The following is a 24,257-nucleotide window of genomic DNA, read 5'->3' as shown; positions in this document are numbered from 1 at the left end:
GCAAAGAGTAAACCGTTCTATACTTCTATGAATGACTATAGATACATCTATTTTTCTGAGTTTTATTCACAGAAAAGAAAAAAATTTTACTATACTTATTTATGTTAAAAAAAAACTTACATATAAGTTTTGAATGGTAACAAAGTAAAAGCGGATTTCAACCAAAAAAAATAAAAAACGTTATATAGTTACCAATCAAACTTTTTGGTATAAAATTTGTTTTTTTTTAAGTTGCAGTTTACTGTTTTACAAAAAGAATAAAACGCTATACCGCTATTAAAATTAAAACATCCTCTAACTCATGCGCTCCAAAGCAAAAACCGCTGTATATAATTTTTTTTAATTAATAAAAGTTACTTTATATGACCAAAAAAAAATCAAATTCTCTCATTTCCTCCCATACATAACTCTTAAAAAATTATATAAAACTCTTTAAATAAAAAAGCAATTTTAAAATTAATAGTAAAAATAAATAATATCATCTTTACAAATCAATTAAACTCTAATCAGAATTTGGTTAATTTCAATTTGTAATTTATACTTAATCAATAAATTTATAATTTATAGTTCATTTATATATTGAAAATATTTCTTTATCAATACAAAATAAATAATTTAATTACAATGATACTAATTATTTATATATATTTATTATATATAGTTTATAATCTGTATCGCTTGTTGTCTTGTTCATCATTCAAACATTTTAATATGGATCGTAAACTATGTTTTCACCAATCAAACATTATTTCGTATTACTTATTATATATGAATCGCACTTGATCCGCAAATATATTTTTCTATATATACCGCAGTTGAACCATACCATAATACTGTTACATTTTTTGTTAGCACACGCACGACAAGTTGAAGTGGCTCTATTCACAAAAATATATAAAATTGTCAGTAAGAGTTTTTTTTGGGTAAAAATATTAAAATTATATTATCAGTTTTCAATTTTTGGCAGAATTATAAGAGAAACAACTTAACAAAAGAGTTAATTGTCAGCAAATTTACCCTATTGATTGGCCATTTACCGCAATATATCCCACAAGTCAAAGGTGATTGGCCATTTAAATTTGCCTCTATTAATTTTTTATTATCGTTGCCGACATAAAACAAACAAAAAAAATATACACGATCACAAGTTTTACTTTGTTATTATAATGTTTTCCCCACATAGTATCTCTATTCCAAGAAAATCCATTGTCAAAGCTATCAAGTTAGCCACCAATCCATAAGACAGCATTTACAAACACTACTAATAACAGCTTTTCTTCCTCGTTTCTTCTTCTTCTTCTCAACTCTATAAACTACTCACTCTTAAAACTTCACAAATCTACAAACTATTATTAAAACCTCTAAATCCACAGTTTTTGTAGTTGCCCCTCAAGGCAGCGCAAACAAATTGTCATATTCCATATCAGCTATGTCGAACAACGCATCATCATCATCATCAACTGTTCCTAATGTCTCTGTTTTCCCAAGCTCAGCCTGCAAAAACATTCATTCAAGTATCAACATTCATCATTCCAATTTCCAATACTGACTCAGACATCGGATAAGCTCATATCACATTATCCTAACTTATGTATAGAGAAACATTGAAACGAGTCCACCATGATTATTAATAACTTTGTATTCATCACTTGCAAACAACACTCACCTTTGTCTGACAGTATCTCTTGAGCACACGGTGGTATTGCTGGCGAGCCTCTGGAGAGTTAGCCATCGACAGAACACGAGAGAAAGCCTCGTTCACTGCCCCGTCTACTTTCTGCTTGCGAAACACCTTGAGAATGTCTTCGTCTTCACTGTCCTCTGAGGCTTCTACGTCTTGCCTGAACCCTCTTAGCCCTGCCCCTTTTCTTCTCCACCTCAGTACAATCTTGTCCAAAACTCCTACCGCCCAGCAGATTACCTTGTAATGCTTCCTTATTTGGTAACCTCGAACATGAGCCTGCAAGATAGAGAAGAGAATAAAAAGCTGCAAGAGACGCCAAAAAAAGCTATTGGGAAACAACTATCTTAGCTGTTAAAAGTACCTGTATCTTTACAACTTTCTGGCGAAGCTCAAGAAACTCTTTTCGGCCTTTATAGCCACGGTACTTCTTTTGGATAGATAAAGCTGCTGAATGGTAGTTACGAGCATTTCCAAACGCTAGCTTCGACATGGCTGAGATACCTTCGATATCTGCATAGATCCCGTACTCTTGAAAGCAAGCAGCCATAGCTGCTTCTCTCTGTTGACGCTTTCTAAACGAATGTGCACGAAAAGCTGCCTGGATTCTTGCAGCTGCTTGAGCTGCGTTTCTCACTGCAGCAAGTGTGTCTTTCAGTGAATGTGGATCCTCATTACCTGGAGGAGTACTTCGTTCTGAGATGGAATTCACAGTTATCTCTGCTTGTTCTTGAGCAGAGTCTTTAAATGTCTCGCTTTCTTCAAGTGTGAGCGATGAGAGATGGTTTGTTAACGCCACCTCTGAAAGATAACCTGCAAGACCCTTGTGGCCATAAGAGGCAGCTATTGAAGCTGCAGTTTTACCAGCCGGGTCTTGCGCAGTGGGATCAGTCACTGCTCCAGCTGATGCCCCTGAAGCTATAAGAGCAGCCACCATTTTTTCACTGCCACAGCAAAGATAACATTATCGGTTTTATTAGATTCATTTGAAGCTAATTTTGTCTTAAATGTTGAAATGACGATGTTGGTCTACTCTTTATAGGCTGCTCACCTCCCAAATCTTGCAGCCCAATGAAGAGAGCTCCATCCGTTAATATCACGAAAATCCACGCTGACTCCATGACCAAGAATTGGATAGAGTGCCCACTCGAAGCCAAGGCCTGCCACCATATGAATAATGCCTTGTTCTTGCTTTGAAAAAGAACAAGATGTTTGATCTTGATCTTGGGATCTTGAAGACAGCCACGCATCCAGCTTGTCTTTAAGCAGCTCCTGTAGAAGCCAATCAACTGTGCTTGATGATATTGCAGTGCCATCTAGAGTCGTTTCCATGACATGGCACCATTGATCATCATCAGCTTTTAGTTTCTTCAACAGCTTATCAACGGTCGGCTCTGAGTTACTTTTTCTGTCCGATAGAAGTGTCTGCACAAACCTTACAAGTAATGAAAGCTCCTCTGGACTGCGCCTAGGGCAAGATGTGTCAGGCTTATCACGATACTCAAATTCCCTTGTTTGACTACACGAGAGTCGATCTCCAGAAGTAATGCATAACTTGACTTTTCCAGGGCCACGTGGAGGGGCTTGGCACCGAATAACACCTTCCTTAATGATCTCAAAAGGAACTTCATCACTCCCAAACATGCAAGACCATGTAGATTCTGTTGGATCACAGAGAAATGATCCAATGATTATCACCTGCATTGTGAAAATGAAATTTCAAAACGGATAATTTAAACTGATCACCAACATTTGTTCTGACCAGGCAAGAAATACATGTATATCAATCTTGAGAGTAGATTTATGCACTCCCACATACATCAGAATCTCAACGAAATATTAAGGATGGTGGAAAGAGATAAACCTTTGTAGTTTCATTAGCGTAACCCCACTCTGGTGATATGTCATGGATAGTAAACTTTTGCTTATGTGCAACTGTCTGTCTCATTTCTTGATTGAGAGGCAGCCCGATTTTCCCTTCAACATCCATCATTCTACAGTGCTTGGCATTATTCTCCGGAGCTCCCAGCTCAGGATAGCAAGCAGGATGTTTGAAAGAAGCAAGTTCTTGAGGCAATAACGATGTAGCTGAAATTTAAGACAACTATCAGAACTGACCGACGCTTAAACAAGGTATGAAGCCTAACAGTATTCCTTAGAGAATTAGATGCCATACATGGGTCACCCTGATTGTTGTAACTCCACTTGGAATCTTCCTGCATTGCAGATAGCAATCCTTTCGCAGAACTTGGTGTGCTTCCCTGCTTTTAAGAACAAGTAGATAAATTCCTAGTCAATAAACTTTTTACTTGTTAGTTTGGAAAATCTCGTCAGATGCTATTAAAGATTAGAAAACTAACTAATAAATACAAGAAAGTCTTCCTTGCTTAATCCCACATTTCATTTCAGTCATTTAAATATATGAGAGTGTCACCTCAGAGTTAAGAGCTGTAGAAGCCTCACATGCCTTCAGCACATCTTTCCAAGATTCAGACTCTTGATCGCCACTACCTCCTTTACCACCTGTTACTAAGAAGAATGTTTTTTACTCTTCCTAATAACTAAATAACATGCTTCAACTCCGCGCATAGACAACATCATACATTGACAAACAAGTGCTTTTTACTCTTCCTATAACTAAATAGCATTCTTCAATTCCGCGCATAGACAATATCATACAGAGAAAAACAGCCAAGAACGCAAGACAAGACTTCAAGGGCATGCTGAAGCTACTTTATATAAATAACTAAATTGTAGATAGTCCAAAAAGCCTGCTACAGTGAGGAAACAGATCAAAAAAAAGACTTGAGTATCCAAAACCAATGCTGAATAACTTTGGCGTACCTGAATCGTTCTTTACGAGCATCAGATTGTTAGAATGATAATCGGCTCCAATATACCCTCCGTAACATCTCTCTAGTCTATTATTCTCTGGTCTCTGATTTACACTTGCTGGTTGAGCAAACTGATCGATGTCCCTACTAAACTCTAAAGATAGGAGACTATCTAAACTTTCATTTTGGGTATAGAGTGAATCTATAGCATTAGCATTATATTGGGCTCCAACATACCCTCCGTAACTTCTCTCTAGTTTGTTATTTTCTGGTCTCTGATGTACACTTGCTGGCTGAGCAAGGTGATCGATGTCTAAATATAGGAGACTATCCAAGCTTTCGTTCTGAACGTTGAGTGGATCTACAGTATCAACGTTATCATCACCAAGACTCAGTTGTTCCTCAAGCCTCTTTATAGCCTGCCTGTTTTCAAACTCATAAGAACTTCCACTGCCTTCCGGTGTCTCAACTCCATTACTCTTAAACACAACATCAGAGTTAACCTCTGCAATGCCTGGAGAAGTAGATGAATGCTGCTGATGTATGTCAGTAGAATCACCAATGTAGTGACTGTAGCTTGCATTCTGAGTCGCAATGGAGCTTGGACTTGAAAAGAAAGTCGCAGGATTTGGTGAAAACTGCAACATATGTCCACTAGTTTGTTTTCCCTGAAAGAGTTAAAAGCCAACCTTAACGTCATACAACGAAACCGAAAGCTCCACTTATAGTGTAACATATATTGGTAATCGGAAAAAATCACCTCTTTTCCCTCACTTATATCCCTGTAATGAACAAGGACAATATGTTCGTATTCCCTGAGATAAAGAGCAACAAACATCTCACTCTTGAGTAACTTGTATACACGTCAAAAGAGAGGGTATTTGTGTTAAAAAAAATCAAAACTTTAAAGTCACAAAAGTATGAGTACATCACTCACGGATCAAGCATCCAGTAGATACGCCTCTGAAAAGTAGGGTCTTGCTCGGCATGTGCATAATAACAATTCAAAGCCTCGGCGTTACCCACCTGTTCACAAAACACATAAAAAAGAGCCATTAAAAAACCTTGAGAACATATCTAAAGTGTAAAAAGTAACTTGGAAACATGTACATCAAGAAAAGCTCCCAAATACAACCAAAGTACTTAACCACTAGCAACAATTTTGAATTTTAACTATCTTTAAAACCTGCTTAAACAAACCTTAAGTCGTTCGTGAGCTTCTGCAATAGCTCTCCCATCCTTCTTTCTCTTCCATTGATGACCATCTTTACGGAAGAACTTAAGAACCCTTTTATTGAAAAGAAACAAATTCCCACCTGTTGACAAAAGTCTCGAATCAAAAACCAATTTCGTTCATATCAAAAACCAGTTAAAAGAAAGCAAACTTACTTGTAGGCTTTTGAGGTGCTTTATGCGTTAACTGATATCTTTCATGATTCTGCAGTATGAAGTGTACCTCAGGCGGTTTCAACCAACGAGCCTGAGCTTCTTGGTACAGAGTTTTAATATTATATTCTGAAAATTTGACACAAAAAAAAAAAACACGAAAGATCTCGCCTTTTAGTCACCGGAATACACAAAAGAGGAAATGGAGAATAAAAAAACCAGTATTGAGTTCAGAAATTTACCGGGTTGCATAGCGATTTCAGGGAAGAAGTGAAGTAAGCAATCAATCAATCTAAGACGCTCGAGACAAACATGAGGATCAGTTTTACTAGGCTGTTCGCAACGATCAGGATAAGGATCGCACGTAAGAGCCAAGTCGGTAAAAGAGTACGGAAGACAAAGAAGGTGTAAAAGTTTGACTATGAACTGACCAAGATTCTCTGGGAACAGTTGAGGAGGTTTCCGACAGATAGCCACGAAGATGAATACAATGCAAGGTAAGGCTATGATCCTGTGTGACGATCCCTAAATACTAAAGCAAGTCTATTGGTCGATAATAATTGATAACCACATGTCGAATAATAAATTAATTTAAAAAGCGACTATGCTGAAAGTACGGTTTGATCCCCGACTCTTGTTTGACTTTTAATTATGTAGAAACTGGAGAGAGAGTTGAGGGCACGACCAAAACTATCAAATTGCTAGTAAAAATGTTGGGGGTAAATTTGTCATTATCTTTTCAACCTTTCTTCGTCTCATCGGATCCACTAGGATTGATCTGATCAATTATGCATAATTGCATGATATTTGACTATTTTTGTAGGTTCTCAATAATTTGATAAGAGACAATAAAAAAAAGGTGTCCTTTATCAAAAAAAAAAATCAAAAAACTTTGTAATATAATATTTGATTACACATTATTTTTAAAAAATTTTATTTAATCAAAAATTCACAAAAATACATAATTAAAGTGCATTTTTAAAGATCGATTTGATTCTCTAATATATATAACTAAAATGGTATTGATTTGATAGAGTAGTTGATAGTTGTACTATTTTTTGGGTTAAAAGGTTTTCATTAATTCAAACTAAAGGAGTAATATATATTTTTTTGTGATTTTCAAACTCTGCAACTCGGTTTATTCACAACATTAAGAAACAAGTGAAGGATCATTTCTTATCGATAAGAGCTTTAGAAAATCACAAACATGATGGTAAAAATTGAAAAAGCTAAATTCAAGTTCAATCTATCATATTGATTTCAGTTTTTAAAAATATAAATTTTTGCTCGTCATTCTCAATGAGGGTCTTCTTAATTCTTGATACAATTTTTCTAGGATTATCACATTCTTGATCGGTTGATGGTTGATAGATCTTTGACTTTAATAAATTTGCGGAGAAATATGCTAAGAGATGAGTGAATATTCAAAGATCCTTAGACTCAAACTCTCGTGAATGACTTGAAACAAGAGGGTGACTTCAGCGGATAACAGATTTCGCGGTAAAAGGATGTTAAGGCATGAGAACTGGATTCTCAAAAATCTCTAAACCACTTAAACTACTTCAACGAAATCCCCAAAATGCTGGATTGAAGGCTGCATCAAGTACTGTGATCTGCACTTAAACCAAATATTTGTTGGTTAACCACCAAAAAATCAGAAATAGTTCATGAAGAACAAAAGAGAGAATTTCTAAATTTTTATTAAGGAAAAGTGAATGAATGAGATCTGAGATATCTACATCGTTTATAAAGGGGAATGAGTAGGCGAAAAGCCATACTCGGTAATGACAAGAAATTAAATGAACTATAAGACCAAAAATAAATGAAGTATTTGACTAAAAATAAAGATAGTTGGACTGATCCTTTGGCTGCCCTTTGATTGTCCCTTGAGCTTCCCAGCCAAATGTTCCTTGGAATTCTTCATGAGCTTGGGCTGAAAATGTGAGTCTAAGCTCATTGCCTCATTAAAACCTCTACCAGGAAAACACATTGGAACAAAATCGAGTACAGAAAAAAGAGTACAACAGACTTACACCTTACGGCCAATCTCAAGAAGAATCCACAAATGATAATGAGGTCAGAGCTAAGTGTTTAAGCTGCTCCTCACCGATCTGGACTTGTTCCTCCTTGATCCGGATTTCATTCAACAAACTTCGAACAGCTCCAGCAAGCTTCTGGGACTTAGACCGCGTCATTGGACCCTCAGGAATGACTAAGGCTGATTTCTAAACCTCCTCTTGTGCCTTTGGTTCCATGATCACATCATCCCCCCTCCTCTTGAAAAGATTTGTTCTCAAGTCTGGAACAAAGGGAATAATGTCAGCAACATAAAACTAGAACTTACGGAGTACTTACATTGGAGATCAATCTTGTAAGCATTGTTGTTGATCCGCTCCAAGACTGTGAAGGGTCCGCCCACTTTCGGTAAAAGTTTGGACTTTCTTTCCTCAAGAAATCGTTCCTTTCTCAAGTAAATCCACACAAGTTCGCCTGGTTCAAATATCTTCTCGCTCTGGCCCTTGTTTGCATGCTTTCGATATAGCTTCGTCTTGCGTTCAATGTTCTTCTTGGCCTTCTCATGCATCTGCTTGACCAGCTCAGCCTTTTTCTTACCATCCATACTTACACACTCACTCAAAGATAAAGGAGTTAGATTAAGAGGCGTAAGTGGATTAAAACCATAAACAAGCTGGAACTATGAAAACAATGTAGTAGAATGCACATCATGATTGTAAGCAAATTCTACATGAGGCAAACAATCTTCCCATGACTTTATGTTCTTCCTAATCACAGCTTGTAAAAGTATGGAAAGAGTCCTATTGACCACCTCGGTCTGACCATCTGATTGTGGATGACAAGTCATAGAAAAACAAAATTTTGTGCCTAACTTAAACCATAGGATCTTCCAAAAGTAACTCAAAAACTTTGTATTCCTATCCGAAACTATGGTCCTAGGCATTCCATGCAAGCAACAAATTTCCCCAAAGAACAAATCAGCAATGTTTGATGCATCATCGATCTTATGGCCTGGTATAAAGTGGGCCATTTTTGAAAATCTATCTACCACAACAAAGACCGAGTCTCTGCCACGTATATTCCTACACAGACCTAACACAAAGTCCATGGAAATGTCGGTCCAAGATGCACTAGGAATTGGTAAAGGAGAGTACAAACCTTATTTTGGCTTTTGGACTTGGCAAACTTGCAAGTGGTGCATCGACCGAAGCTCCGTTCCACATCACATTTTATATGAGGCCAGTAGAAATGGTCTTGTACGATGTGAAGGGTCTTGGCCACGCCAAAATATCCCATTAAGCCTCCACCGTGTGCTTCCCTGACAAGAAGATCTCGCAAAGATGTGTTAGGGATGCATAAACGGTTCACATAATACAAAAACCCATCATTTCGAAAATATTTGCCATTGGCGAATTTTTCACAAGAGAGAAAGACTTCCTGAAAGTCTGGATCATTTGCATAGGCATCCTTGATCATTTCAAACCCAAAGATCTTGGCATCAAGAGTCAAGATCAGTACATATCTACATGACAAGGCATCATCCACCACATTTTCTTTGCTTTGCTTTTGCTTGTACTGGATCACGTACGGGAACGCCTCTATGAACTCCACCCACCGAGAATGCCTCTTTTTCAGCTTCTGTTGTCCTTTGAGGTGCTTGAGAGACTGATGATCGGTGTGGATCACAAATTCTTTCGGGCAAAGATTATGCTGCCAAGTTTGGAGTGCACGGACCAAGGCATAGATCTCCTTGTCATAAGTCAGATAGTTCAACGTGGCTCCACCAAGCTTTTCACTAAAGAAAAAAATTCGCTTATTCTCCTGCATTATCACGGCTCTTATACCTACACCAGACGCATCACAATCAATCCGCATCAGGGTAGCCATCTCATCCTATGTCTCAATGGGTCGGTCCCCATTCCTTTTCCGGTTAGTCACGATCTGGTTCCACCAGTCGACCGCATAACCTGGAACTCGGTCGCTGCTAGATTAATCTTCTTCCTCTCCAAAAAATTCTGACACCCGAAAACTATATGAATCTTCTTTTCCCACTCCAAGAACGCATCAGGATCGTTCTTCCCATAGAAAGATGAGATTCAGAGCTTTAGACCCCCAAGGTCGCTATCGGTCTACCTATCTCTTAATCTGGGTCGTCACGCTCACTACCGCGGTATGGGTCATGGTTCGGCCTGCGTCTATCCTCGCGGCCACGTCTGGGTCGAACTCGGCTTCCACCCGAGGTATGACCATCGTTGTAAAACTGGTTTTCATCGATGATCTCTTCTCCGTCCTGAGCTATCCTCCGCTGGATTCGATCATCTCGGTCACTATGTTCAGCCCCTCGGTCCTCCTGGGCTTAGCTACCTCCAACCGCTCCATTCTCCGGCTCATCTGCTCCATCAACTTGGTAATCTGGGCTAGCTTGGCATTCATAACTTCTCGTTTTGATTGCCACCTAGTATGATTTCCCTGCCTGGCTGCCACGATCCGTGAAGAAAACTCGTTGCTGGTATGAGTGGTAGATCCTTCCGATGACATAAAAGTTACAGCAAAAAAAAAGGAAAAAACATATTAGAAAAAAATTCCTCACAAGTTTTTCACTCAGTCGCTCTTAATATCCTCACAACACTAGAAACTCTCTTTGGTTCTTGTAGAACTAGATCGAAAACTTGATTTAAGCTCCAAACCAAAACAAAATATCAAGCGAATTATAAAGAACAAAAAGAGTAGATAGAAAGAAAAGAGTTTGATTCAACCAGATTTATTTTTTCATTTTTTTTATTTGCTTTTCTTTCTTCTTTTATTTTTTGAATATTACAAAAAATAGATAAAAATAAGGCAGAATTTGAAAAAAATAAAAAAATGGGTAGATAATACCGATTTCAAGGGTGTGGCTCTGATACCACTTGATATGATTTCCGTAGGATTATCACACTCTTGATCGGTTGATGGTTGATAGATCTTTGATTCCAATAGATCCGCGGAGAAAGATGCTAAGGGGTGAGTGAATACTCGAAGATCCTTAGACCCAAACTCTCGTGAATAACTTGAAACAAGGGGGTGACTTCAGCGGATAAAAGATCTCGTGGTAAAAGGATGTTAAGGCGTGAGAAATGGGTTCCCAAAAATCTCTAAGCCCATTAAACTACTTAACGAAATCTCCAAAACGCTGGATTGAAGGCTGCGTCAAGTACTATGATCTGCACTTGATAAACCGAAGATTTATTGGCTAACCACCAAGAAATCAGATATAGTTCACGAAGAACAAAAGATAGAATCTCTAAATTTTTATTAAAGAAAAGTGAATGAATGAGATCTAAGATCTCTACATCGTTTATATAGGGGAAGGAGTAGGCAAATAGCCATACTCGGTAATGACAAGAAATTTAAATGAACTAAGACCAAAAGTAAGTGAAGTCTTTGAATAAAAATAAAGATAGTTGGACTGATCCTTTGGCTGCCCTTTGACTGTCCCTTGAGCTTCCCAGCCGAAATGTCCTTTGGAATTCTTCATGAGTTTGGGCCAAAAATCTGAGTGTAAACCCATTGCTGTACTTGGGAAAACCTATTGGGACAAAACGAGTATAGGAAAAAAAGTACAACAGACTTACACCTTGCAGCCAACCTCAAGAAGAATCCACAAATGATAATGAGGTCAGAGCTAAGTGTATAAGCTGCTCCTCACCGATCCGGACCTGATCCTCCTTGATCCAGATTCCATTCAGCAAACTCCAAACAGCTCCAGCAAGCTTCTGGGACTTAGACCGCGTCATTAGATTCTCCGGAACAACTAAGGCTGATTCTGAAACCTCCTCTTGTGCCTCTGGTTCCATGATCACATCAATTCGTGGTGAAGTTATAGACTTTGTGTTTCTTAGATATTGAAGATGGCCCCTGGAACATGTATCTCGTGGCAACATCAACAGAATTTTCAACTTCAAAGTTTCCTTTGCAGTTTGCTCCTCGCGCATCCTCTCAGTTGATTCTTTTTCAAGTTATTTTTGTTAGATTGTTTTTTTTTCTTGCTTATTGTTTATGTTTGTTTGATATAATTTATTTCAGTTGTTTTTGGTCTTTTCCATTTTTTGTTGTCTTTATAATTCTGTCAAAAATCAAAATTTGGTAATATAATATTGATATTTTACACACAAAAAAAAAAGAAAGTTGTAAAAAACAGTTTTTTTTATGTTCAACAAGAAAAATGGTTTTCTTTGGATTGAATATATTTTTAGATTTATTATTAAAAAAATAATGACTTAATAACTGGTAACTCAAAATATCTGGTTTAGAGGAAAAAAAACAGAGACTAATGACTATACAAAAATGGGTTTAAAGCGGAAGAAAAAACCGCGACGGAACACAGTTACATAAGACCGTCAACATTACCGCATTTAAATAATTCTATTCTATTAAAAAATGACGGATTAATTAGTGTAAGTCGACCAATCGTTATGGGACTATGTAATGCTATTATTTATATATTTATATGTTTATATATAAAGTTTAAAAGTTATCCAAACTTGTGAGTTTTAAATGTATGTTTATATGTTGATGAGACCATCCATAAATTAACTGATGGAGTATGTGTTAACATGATGTGATTTTATCATCCAACTTTTATGTGTGCGCAGGTTTAAGCATTCCATAATTTTATGAGTTGGGTTTTCTTCTGTTTGAGCCAACTTTCAATATCTTTTTGGGCATTTCTTTTGTCTCGTTCATATTTTTTGGTAGGGCTGGGCGTTCGGTTAACCGATCGGTTTCGGGTCGGGTTATTCGGTTTTTCGGATTTTCAGGTTTAGATTTTGAAAACCATTCGGGTATTTGAAAGATTTCAGTTCGGTTCGGTTCGGGGTTTGTCGGATTCGGGTCGGTTTGGATAATAATTTTGGAAACCGAAAATAAACCGAAAAAATTCGGTTTCGGTTTAATCGGTTTAAAATTTCTATGTAAATCCGAAAAATCCGAAAAAACCGAATTATTACAAAGAGAAACCGAAACATGATATAACAAAATCATAACTTCAAAGTCTTCAATTTAGAACTTGAGTGACAATCTCCCAAAATATCCATAGTACGTTCAAATTTTTAAAAATGAAAGCTAAAATCAACAAACTCCAAACCAATACATGCTTAGTTCATACTAAAAGAAATAATACCAAAAGAAAAGAACTAGAAGAATTCTGCCATGAACTCTAGTCTCCAACTCGTGAACTCCATAACAAGTCTAAGATGCATCTGAAGAAACAAAAACCGAACACAACTAATGTAAAAACAAAAAAAAATGACATAAGAGAACAAAACCATAATAACAATTTGATATTACTTACACATGGTTGATGGTAGAAGACTTGAAGTGATTGAGATATTGAGATTCAGTCTTCTTTTTCTATTGGATTTTCATACTCAAACTCTAGACATACAAATGAACAAGGAAAAAAAAATGTTAAAACATCTCAAGTGATAAATGAATACAAATAAACAGAGATAAACTCAACATACCTTTCATCAGCTTATCCAAATACTCATATTCAGAAATGATTTGCTCTTTCTTCACCAAGCCAGATTCACTCTTAAACCGAATTTCCTGCTTCATCCACTGCTCTGTACACATCAATACCTCCACCATATAATGTGTAAGACAGCTTCTATATGGAGTTATAATTCGTCCACTAGTGCTAAAAGCACTCTCAGAAGCGACGGAGGACACTTGCATCGCCAAAACATCTTTAGCCATTTGTGAAAGTATAGGATACTTAGAACTGCTTGTCTTCCACCAGTCTAGGACGTCATACTCTACACCAGCTATTGTGTCAGAAACCTCAATACTCTCCAAAAGATATCTATCTAACTCGTCCCTTGTATCATTCACTCTGGTCTCTGCAACCATCTCCTTGTAAATCGAATCCATCCTCTCATATCCAAGCCCCAAATCATCGTCCATCACTTCCATTCTGTCCTGTGATGGTGAGTGCTCTGATGATTGTGCCTGGGAGGATTGCGTGTTTGGACTTTTCTCATACCTAGAACTATACTCATCATACATTGCTCGGAGAACAATAAGGACAGAAGCATTGAGCTCTTTCGCATCTTTGCTGCCTTCGCCGTAGTCAGCCACCCATATGTCTGTTGTCAAGGATACACGTTGCTTGTTTGCTATAAAAATCTCCTTCAGAGCTCTTGTCCTAGTCACGTACATTTTCAAAATGTTCCTAGTAGCCGTCCTCCTCGATTGAGGCGTGTAGAGTTTGCATTTTTCGCAGAAATGCTTCCAAGCCATGCAATCAACAAAACTTAGTGGTAACTCCGCAAGCACAAGCATCTCATCCGTTGCTTCCCTGAATACTGCCTCAGATACTCTCGCAACACCTAGACCACCAGAAGTATTCAGTACACTCTGAGATTGTCCGTGACGTTGTATCTGACCATCTCTCCATGCTAGGAAGTGCTTGTAGATTGTAAGATGGTTCTTCAAACTCGAGGTCCCTGATGTTGTCTTACACTTAAAGACCTTGTGACAGTAGTTGCAAGTGCACCTGTCTCGGTCTTCTTTAGTCCTCGTGTAGTGCTGCCAAACTTCAGACCGAGGATCAAGAAGCTTCATCGGCTTCGGTGGCTGAGAAGCTGCGTCTTTTTCCATTTGCTTTCTCTTTCCACGACTCGCAGGTGTCGTAATCTCTTCTTCATCAACATCTATGTATGGACCATGCATGTTCTCTCCGTCGGTGTTAAATGTTGTTGGTTCAGATGATGAACCCATCTAAGAAAAATAAACCATAACTCCATCAGTTAGCCATCAAAACAAACATATAGAATATAGAATCTATGATCGATACAAGGAGTCCAAAGAAACCGAACCACAACAACATAAGCAAAAAAAAAAGCATATTTCAAATCTATAGTTATACTGAAATTCAAATACATCACAATGTAAGCAACAAAAAGAACTTTCCAAGGAATTAGAAAAAACAGAGCACAAATTGTTACTTCAATGTTTTAAGTCGATAGCTATAAAAAGCTTAACAAGCACATGGATTTGTTTAAATTGATTTTAAGTCAATAACTCAAAGAAGAAATCAAAGAAACATCGTTGTAAAATTTCACACATCAAACCAGCTGTAAGGCAGTAAGAGAAAGCAAGAGCAGCTGTTTTCCATGTGCAAACAAACGGACCAATAACATGAGAAAACAAACAAGAACTCAAAGAAAAAAATGAAAAAATATCTTCCAAAACTATACACCAAAGACAACAACATGTACGAGCTAGAGAAGCTTGGAGAATCCAAAAATAAAAAACACATCAAACACTTGAAGAATCAGCTAACTTTAATCGGAAAAAAACTTGAAGAATCAAATCAGCTAATTTGAATCCAAAACGAATTCAACAACAACAAACATGAAAAAAAAGATGGGAATAGAGAAAATCACCTGAGATTGAATTCTAGACGACTCAGAATTCGGAGAGAAAGGGTTTTGAGCTTGAGACTCCAGATTGAAATATTATTTATCCCCAAATCGATTTTAGGGTTTGAGAGAATATCGGGCAAGTTTGAGAGAATATTGGGGAAGAAAATATCTGAATCATCGGGTTTAATTTATGTTTTCGATCTCAAATTTTGAAGAATGGAATTTCGGTTTAATTTCAGATTTTGTTTGGTTTTTGAATTTAATCCGAACCGAACCGAAAACCGGAAGATATCAAAACTAAAATCTATTCGGTTATTTCACTTAAACCGAACCCGATCCGAACTCGAATTTTCGGTTCGGTTTCGGATAAAAAATTCGGTTCCGGGTTATGTGCCCAGCCCTATTTTTTGGTTTCGCCTTTTCTCAAGTTTTCAAGTTCTTTATCACTACTGGACGTATTTGCTTTATCGTTTCGGTGTCAACAACACTGATGGAATTTGTTTCCATGTTTTTTTTTTTTTTTTGGCATGAGTTCAATCTTTTGATCGATCAATTTGTTCACACATTTTATAACACCAAATCTTTTTCATTTTTAGTAAAATATTTACCATTTAGCAAAGAAAAAAAAGTAAGTGTAGTAAGTGCAACTAAAAAAATAAAAAAAAAACACAAATTCTCATCGGAGAAAGGGCATCAAAAGCATGTCTCTGCAAGATCTCTCAAACATTAAATTAATTAACCTCATCTCACGTGCATGGCCTTTAGATAATTGATTTTGGACAGTAAACTGACTCGTAACACACATGACACAACCATATCGCTCGCACTTATTAGCCTTGTCCTCTTCAATACTTCTTGTTTAAACAATGACCCACCATAAATGTTTAAATTCTTTTCTTCATCATCTTCTTTGGCTATTATTTGTACGGTACCTGGCAAGGTACAGAGAACGAAACAAAAGAAAACTAGTAAGGAAACATACATCATTGAAATATTAGTTATTACACGTACCTATCAATTTCTTTTAATCTTGTCCTTATAGTTTTCACGCATTACATTTCATTGCATGTGAGCATGTGAGTGAAAGTGACCCTCTTTATTTTCTACCTACTAACAATTGAAAATGCATACAAATTAAAACTGTGTTGGAAATTAATTAGAGTGTTAAGATTTTGATCCCAAACTCCGATCCCCACGAAAAGTAGACCTTTTGGAACATATGTCTAACATGGCAATATAATAAAACAGCTTTTGGATCAACTTTAAATTTCAGTTAGCATATTTTTCACAGTTTATGACAATGAACCATACAAAGATTAAACCGGAGCAGTTGGCGCGTTGGATTTCAAAATCTTCTGACTCTCCTCAAAGTATTGGTTCGGATGGTTGATACCAGCATCACACGATGTACCATAAATAGCTTCAAAGGTCAAGGTGCATGCAAGCTTTTAGTTTTGTAGAGTCCACATGCGCATATGAACAAGACCCCATTTAGTTTTTTTTGCTAAAAATGGGAAGAAAAGATTCAAGGTTTAGTGAGATATATAAACTCAAGATCAATCAATCACCTGATAATGTTTGTTCCGCACTTTATCCATTACGTCTTCCATTCCACGAGAGCTCAATCCCATTCGACCAAGTGCTGCTCTCAGGTTATCCTCACTGTCATTCATCAAAAAAAAAAAACAAATAGCACATTGCATTGAGATACCTTACTTTTAAGGTTCACCTAATGATTCACACATATTTACATATACTAATGTTTTTTTCTTTAGAGCTAGAAAAAGGCGAAGGGCGACAACTTTTGCTGAACAAATGACACGAAATCTATAGTGAAAGCTCAAAATGTTTGCAGCTACTAGTAACTGTTGTTATCCAGAAAAACTAAGATATGCGGTGTTGGTGGATAACACATCCTACTACATGAATTCTATAGCACTTCTCTTTTCTTTCACAGAAAGAGAAGAGTTTTCAACTAAGCAAATAACTGACCTGAAATGTCGATAAGGACAGCCGTGATGATCCCCAACACCAGGAGCAGATGAAATGATCTTTTGACAAGCATAAGGTGTATAATCCTGCAATTGCAATGTCACTTTGGTATCAGAAGCTTACATGATGAAAATGATCATTGACGCTTTTCGTTGACATAAAGAATGAGATATGAAACCATTAGCAACTTACTGTTCTCTTGCCTTCCTTCCCGTAGTTATGGCGAATGGAATACGCGTACTCTTTGTCAAATCTCTCAGAGCCAACCTAAGAATGATAAGTAAAAAGTAAGTATCTAGTTACTCAGTATTTACTTGGTTTCTGCAGAAAAAAGTCTACCCACTATCTCCTCATTCAAATTTGCTAGCACAGAACCTCTAGGAGAGACATAAAACAATTTAGTAGATAAAACATTTGCGATTCACGTTACCTTTTTTGTGAATTCTGCTCTCCAAAATGCTAGAGCGTCATCCAGTTTCAAACCCACACCCTATATGCCGATAGACAACTTCAGAGAGGTAAAGATAGAAGAAAAAACATGAAAAATATAAAGGAGCTTATTTACTAGATATTTGACCAATTGGAATTTTACTACTTCTAGCCTCAACTCTAGAGATATAAATCTATCTGAATCCTATGCATTCAGATGCGACTAAACTTGATAAGGGGGAGAGAGAGATTTAAATAGAAACCTTCAAAAATAGACCCAGTTGCATTCTTCCTCCATGTTTTAGATGATGATCTTCTCGAAGCTGTGTATAAACGTTCACATGTTACAGATGCACAGGAACAGGATATGTAATAGAAGATCTAAAAGCCATGAAGCAACTTACTTTTTCAAATAGATGCCTCATACAAAGGGGAAAGGAACTCTTGGAAACTTGATCAATATCCTTGAGTGATATGTCAGCGTACTCACTTGACTGTGAAGGCATATTAACAACGTCAGTGATCCAAATCTATGAATGTATATAACAAGTTTTAAAGGACGATCCTCACCTGAGAATAATCGGGACCCAAGTAGCTTGTAGATAACCCTTCTACTATCTGAATGATAAAGATAATATAAGTTAAGGAAACAGGAGACAGGGATTAAAGCAATTGATTTCAGTCCCGTGCTTACTGGAGTTAGTCTGTCTTTTTCTCGTTCTCTAATAGTAGTCGTCCATTTTCTACAACCAAAAAGAAAAATCTTGTTAATGAAATCAAAATTAAAGCGTGACAATATAAGAGGAACTTTTATATTTTCATATAACCATAATAACCTGTTTGTAAGAATCAGGGCCTTCGATATATGAGATCGAAATTGTGTGACAACCAGGGAAACCAACTGCTAGGAGAAAAAGAAAACTCGAGAGTTATCAACGGAGACACTACTAGCTACTGTAGAGAAGTTATGTTTTGAAATTGAAATGGAAAACAAGACTTGCCTGACTTCCAGCAACAAAGGCATACCCTTTCTGTATAAATACTCTCCGGCCAGCTACAAGGTCAGGAACCTCTTCAAAAGGAACCTTTTTTTAAGGTGAAAATGAATAATTGATCAGTTAGGTGAAAATTTGTAGCTTGTAGTATATGAACAAGTACAAAAGAAGAGGCAGGGCCTACCTTGTAGTATACGGATTCAACTGCAAATGATAAGAAAAGACGAGAAAAACTTTCCATTAGAAAAGTTTGCGGCTAAATAGCTAAAATCAAATCGAAAGTAATTGACCGACTCTAGGAATTTTTGTTCTTATACAAAATCACCAACAATGCCGCTACTTTGTTATGCTAATACTAAAGGATAACATCACCACAAGCAGGAAGAAGAGAAAGACCAAAGTTTTAAGAGACAAAAAGGGATCTGAGATGAAGTGTGATCATTACTAGTAGGTGAAATTTGACCCAGTGAACGTACAACTTGCCCCAACCTCTCCTTCAAACTCTGCAAATGATCAGAGATCAAATTCATCACCTTTTAATTATTTTAATTCTGAATAACAACCAAGAAGAAACAAAAATACAGCACAGTCCTGGAATAATCAAAGGACAATATAACTCTCTATGTATAATTTATACTCTTGAAACTAAAAATTACCTCAAGCTCTGCCCCTGTGACTGCCTTATACGGTAGTCCAAATTCTCCCACAATGGCTCTCTATGAACAAGAAAAAGGCAAAAATTTACCAGCCAGTCTACATCCCACAAAAAGTTCACCAAACAAAAGAAGTCAAAAAGTACCTGAATTTCTAAGTTTTGAAGTCGGAATCGATGACGGAAAAGAGCAGTTTCCATGCTCAGAAACCATTTCTTCAATTCATCCCTTCAAGCAAAAAGAAATAAACTCAAAAAAAGAATAAACTATGGAAAGTAAAAACCAAATCTAAAGATAAACCAAAATGTAAGATAGGCAAGAAGAGCTTACGATCTACAATAAACGAGACGTAGAACGAAATGTGAGATTATATCTTTGTTGAACATTTCAGACACATCAGAATGTCTCATATGTTCTTTCCACAAACTGTCTACCTAAAAACCGAAAATACAATTAAAATTGAAACAAAAACAAATTCTGGAAATTTTCATATTTATGAATCTTACCAGATCATCCATTTCCTTAGGGTTTTTCCCACGGGCTAATCCATCTGAGACCCCTTTCAGAACTATCACAATCAACGAATTGTTCACAAAATTAAGGACATATTCTACTCGAATTCGATTCATAAGCAACCAATTTCAGATTAATTTGATTTAAAAAAAAAAGACCTCGAAGACGATCAATGGCGAAGAGCTCGAATTCCTCTAATCGGACTTCCATCGGTGGAGCTGTAAGATACAGTGGGATCGTGGGACTCGAAACGATGTCGTTTGAGAATGTTCGCTTCTGAGATCGTATCACCTCCATTTTCTTACTTCTTCTTCGCCTTTCTCTGTGTGTGTTTCGTCACGGAGGCCACTTCGAGCACAATCCGCGCCTAGCAAGAAGTGTCGTCGAGAAAAGCGCGGGAAAAGATGCAGATTGAGGAGCGGGATTTTTTTATGTTGGGCCTACTAGTGGGCTTCTGCGAGCAACAATGTTAAGGCTATTAGCGGAACAAAACCCAGAATGAAGTATGACGGATTATTTAGGGTAGTAATCTACTTTTTAGAGATTAAGTGGGTGGGGGTGTTATTTGTTTTATATGTTGAAATCAACTCCATTAGATTAGAGTAGATCAGATTTTAAATTTTTTTTAATTCATTTAGAATCTATTATATATGAGTTGTTTAAAATTTTAAATTACTTAGCAGTATATTTAGAAAGTCTCATGATATTATTTAAAATCTAATAGAATAGAATAGAATTCTCAATAAATTTTGGATTGAAAAAGATTAAAAAAAAACAGTCTAAAACGCACATACTTAAGAAAAATAACAAAGAAAAAAAGCAACATAAAAGAAAAAATGCAAGTTAAGTAAATAATCTCACTAGTCTTTATAAATATGGCGAGAAATTCAATTAACCAAGCAAATCTAATCCTAAACACCAAAACAAAAATCTGAACGATGAAAAGGACAAATTATGATTGTTAATCCAGACAAATTATGATTGCCAAGCAAACCTAATCTTAAACACCCCCTAAATCAATTTATGTTTGAAGACGATATTATGACTTCTGGAGGGGAAGAAGGGAAAGAGATATGTGAGAGGAAAAAAAGATAAATACAGCTATGAAAAATAGAGAAATAGAGGAGAAAAAAGTAAAAAATGGAAGGAAAAGAAAAAAATGGAGGGAAGAGAAAGTGATGTGACGAAAGTTAATAATTCTTTGAGTTGGATTTTATAATTATCAAAATCTGAAGGTAAAAAGTTAGATTTTAATTACTACATTTAACACATAAAAATAGGTTCAAATTTAGTTAAACTCTTTCACCTAAAATCAGTTGTAAGAATCTATTAAACTTGAATAACATAAGATTTTAATTGACTTATTCAACTCTTTAATTTTTTTTTCCGCTACCCAACGATTACAATCACATTTGGCCTATCATAGAAGTGGTTTGAAAACCATCTTTGACCGGTTCGTTATGATCGATTTGGGAAAAAATAACTCCTCTCGCTCGAGTTCCTTTTGCAAGACTATCCGCCCGGACATCTGACTAAACAATGGATAACAATGGATATCTGACTAAATATAGTAGTCTTTTTCTCTCCCAGGCACGAGTTCTAGATAGTTTCAAGCTACCTGGTTTTTCCCAATAACGATATTTTGCTACCTGGTTTTTTGCCAAAAGTATAATTTTTTTCGAAAATCAAAACCGCTTTTGATCTTCTATCACTGGATTCCGCCCCCGACTGTTGTCGGAGGGCCCTCTACACCGGCGGCAAGCTTCCAGGCATTTTACATCAGCGACTCTGCATCTTCGGACTCCTCAAAGCACTTTAAGCTACCTCACCCTGCAGATGAATACCAAGGTTTGAGATTGTTCCTCATCCTATCTTAGTGAAAAACCCTATTAATCCATCTGGTTTTTATTCCGGCTTTCAAAACCTGAACCTGCGAAATCGGAAAGATGTCGCATAGAATACCTTACCAGGATAAAGGAAAAGGCATAGCTCTCAGCTCTGGTCGATCTAAGATCTCAGAAAATTAAAAAACAAGAACTGACTCTCCCCCGGCTCCCAGAGTATCTAGAGTCTGAGTGCAGACGCCCAACAACGCAGATCTCATCAAGCGACACTCCTTAACTCTCATTGGTAGAGTCACCAATCCTGAAAAGCAAAGACTCTGGTCCTGATACCGGTATTATCAGATCTCTGGAAAAATGTTCTGAAAACATCAACAAGAGCAATAAGAACTGACCTGGGGCAAGGCCTTTTCCAATTCCAATTCTCAAATGAAGAAGACCTCCAAATTGTGTTGGACAACAGACCATACCACTTTCCACAATGGATGGTTATTATCCAAAAGTGGGAACCAACCCTCTCTCAAAGCTTCCCCTCGCAGATCCTCTTCTCGATCAAAATCCAGGGACTTCTGGTGCACCTGTGGACAACTGAAATTATCAAAGGAATAGGGGACGATATTGGTCTCTTGGAATCTCTAGACATCACACAAACCTCGGCTAGGATGAGAGTTCAAGTCAATGGACTCCAACCACTAATCATGGAATCTGTTGTGGGGTTCCCAGGAGTGGAAGAGATAATTGCATCTTTGGTTTACGAAAAACTAGGAAAACATTGTAAAACATGCTTTTCCCTAGATCATGAGTAAGAAACTTGCCCTATGCTGAAAAAATCAGATATCTATTTAAAGTTACCTGCTGGACGAGAAGCCTCCGGCTCACAAGCTAAAACAAACTCTGGGCACCTGACAAGGCATGAACGGGATTCTCCTTTGCCACCGAGGCATAAAGAGTATCTGGCAAGATCTAGAGAACAGAGAAATCAGACCATTACGAGAAAAGAACTGAGGAAAGGGGATCCTCAAGCAATCATCTATCCAACTCTCATAAATATGATAATCTTCACCGTAATCTTGGGCCACTGAGGGGAGCTTACCAGAGATACGAGCGGAGAAGACAACCCCTGAGAAACTCAACTTCATACCATCAAAGGGAATTCTCTCAATCCTATAGTCATCACAAGCTCCATGGGAATCACTCTTCGGGAAATCAGAGGAGATCCCCTCCAAGACAGATCTGGAGAGAAAAAGAAAAAACAAAATCACATATCAGACAAATAGGGAAACTATCAGAATCCTCAAGGGTTCCGAGAACTGATACAAACTTGATTGAAATCCCTGTAATCCCTGCTAATGACCTTCCTCAGCAAGCTTGGAAAAGGCTGTGGGAGAACTCTGGGATGTGATGATCAGATATGCTAATTGCGATGACCCAACTGAAAGTGCGGTTAGACATGAACGAATAAGACTAGCGGAGGAAGCGGGGGAGTTTGAGGAAGTGGCTGCAAACATGGTGAGTTCCCTGACTAACCCGAACCTGATGGAAAAATTGGAAGAAACCACGCAGGCCCAACCTGAAAGGATCCCAGCAAGCCTGAGACCAAGCTTACAATCCCTGATTGACAAACCGAGATTGGAGTCGAGACTGTCTTTTCTGTCCAAAAGAAACGAGGGAGACCACCAGGACCAAGGAAAGCTCACTTTAGCACATCCACTCTCAAGGGTGCAAGCTCCAAGAAACGAAGAGTCATGCAAATCCAGAGATCACCGAAAAGATGAAATCAGTCAGCAAATATCCCTCGATCAGAGGTGAACGATATAACAACAAGACACAGAGATGAATCAAGCAAAACCTTACCTGAAAATTCATTAAGAAATCCCGAGCAACCTACGAAGCCATCTATCGTCCCTGGAATCAAAAAAGGAAGGTTGAATTTTCACAATCCATCCAATCCTCTTCCTTAGTGATTCTGAGCTGGAAGTGCCAAGGGTTGGGGAACCCTTGGACACTCCATAGAATAAAGGAAATCAGAAAGAAATATGATTTCCCTGATATTATATTCCTCATGGAGACAAAACATAATGATCATTTTGTTCTCACTGAACTCAAAAAGTTGGAGTACGACCATATCTTCACCGTTCCTCCTAGTCCCCCAAGATGTGGAGGCTTAGCCTTGTATTGGAAGAAGGTTATCGAGCTTAGAATTCTATTCAGCTGTGAAAACTTCATCGATACAGAGATAAAGTTCAAGGGAAGGATTTTCTTCGCTACCTTTGTATATGGACACCCAGAGAAAAAGAAAAGAGGGGAAGTATGGAACAATCTAAAAAGCCAGGCAAATAACAGAGATGTTCCCTGGTTTCTCACGGGAGACTTTAATGATATCATTGAGAACAATGAGAAGACAGGAGGGCCCTCAAGATCAGAAGTCTTTTGTGGAATTTTGTTCACTCCTATCTGAATGTGACCTCTACGACTTACAACAATTTGAAAAAATTCTTTCATGGAGAGGTA

At 37.3% G+C, this 24,257-nt stretch overlaps 2 protein-coding genes and 1 long non-coding RNA gene across 4 annotated transcripts; all 3 read right to left on the bottom strand.

Moving 5' to 3' along the window:
- Positions 1-1,134: 1,134 nt before the first annotated feature.
- Positions 1,135-6,378, bottom strand: LOC18008635 (calmodulin-binding transcription activator 4). Of its 2 annotated transcripts, none has more exons than XM_024157992.1 (13): positions 6,144-6,378; positions 5,905-6,030; positions 5,716-5,831; positions 5,453-5,541; positions 5,276-5,330; positions 4,526-5,183; positions 4,116-4,204; positions 3,858-3,945; positions 3,546-3,769; positions 2,733-3,379; positions 2,046-2,625; positions 1,667-1,960; positions 1,135-1,494 (listed from the first exon to the last, which is right to left on the bottom strand). In XM_024157992.1, exons 1-13 carry the CDS (start codon positions 6,151-6,153, stop codon positions 1,390-1,392), a joined length of 3,081 nt encoding a protein of 1,026 aa, XP_024013760.1. In that variant the 5' UTR covers positions 6,154-6,378; the 3' UTR covers positions 1,135-1,389. The 2 variants fall into 2 exon arrangements, with proteins under 2 accessions (XP_024013760.1, XP_024013774.1); XM_024158006.1 differs by having other exon boundaries at positions 3,858-3,942.
- Positions 6,379-13,004: 6,626 nt separating this feature from the next.
- LOC112085236 lies at positions 13,005-13,742 on the bottom strand. The gene is made up of 3 exons (XR_002898800.1): positions 13,419-13,742; positions 13,247-13,329; positions 13,005-13,154 (listed from the first exon to the last, which is right to left on the bottom strand). It is a non-coding gene; the product is annotated as an uncharacterized LOC112085236 (long non-coding RNA).
- A 2,731-nt stretch (positions 13,743-16,473) lies between these two features.
- On the bottom strand, positions 16,474-20,257 carry LOC18008667 (probable DNA primase large subunit). Its single transcript, XM_006391231.2, has 18 exons — positions 20,064-20,257; positions 19,899-19,960; positions 19,723-19,826; positions 19,539-19,620; positions 19,396-19,455; positions 19,185-19,242; positions 18,924-18,943; positions 18,746-18,829; positions 18,581-18,645; positions 18,439-18,487; positions 18,315-18,362; positions 18,149-18,238; positions 18,008-18,067; positions 17,746-17,805; positions 17,508-17,582; positions 17,316-17,401; positions 16,892-16,985; positions 16,474-16,768 (listed from the first exon to the last, which is right to left on the bottom strand). Exons 1-18 carry the CDS (start codon positions 20,200-20,202, stop codon positions 16,640-16,642), a joined length of 1,365 nt encoding a protein of 454 aa, XP_006391293.1. The 5' UTR covers positions 20,203-20,257; the 3' UTR covers positions 16,474-16,639.
- Between the last annotated feature and the right edge of the window lie 4,000 nt (positions 20,258-24,257).

The sequence above is a fragment of the Eutrema salsugineum genome, unplaced genomic scaffold, assembly GCF_000478725.1.
Source record: "Eutrema salsugineum unplaced genomic scaffold, Eutsalg1_0 scaffold_9, whole genome shotgun sequence".
Classification (NCBI taxonomy): Eukaryota; Viridiplantae; Streptophyta; class Magnoliopsida; order Brassicales; family Brassicaceae; genus Eutrema; species Eutrema salsugineum.
The sequence above is the reverse complement of the archived record's forward strand: the minus strand, read 5'-3'. Positions and strand labels throughout refer to the sequence as shown.

What these genes read in the sequence shown, in the direction of transcription:
- LOC18008667 (XM_006391231.2), bottom strand. Translation starts at nt 20,202, where the DNA reads ATGGAGGTGATACGATCTCAGAAGCGAACATTCTCAAACGACATCGTT. An exon ending in AAAAAGACAGACTAACTCCA is followed by an intron (nt 18,363 to 18,438) that starts GTAAGCACGGGA and finishes TTTATCATTCAG; the next exon opens with ATAGTAGAAGGGTTATCTAC. An exon ending in TGTCCTTATCGACATTTCAG is followed by an intron (nt 16,986 to 17,315) that starts GTCAGTTATTTG and finishes GATGAATGACAG; the next exon opens with TGAGGATAACCTGAGAGCAG.
- LOC18008635 (XM_024157992.1), bottom strand. An exon ending in ATATAAGTGAGGGAAAAGAG is followed by an intron (nt 5,184 to 5,275) that starts GTGATTTTTTCC and finishes TAACTCTTTCAG; the next exon opens with GGAAAACAAACTAGTGGACA. An exon ending in CAACAATCAGGGTGACCCAT is followed by an intron (nt 3,770 to 3,857) that starts GTATGGCATCTA and finishes CTTAAATTTCAG; the next exon opens with CTACATCGTTATTGCCTCAA.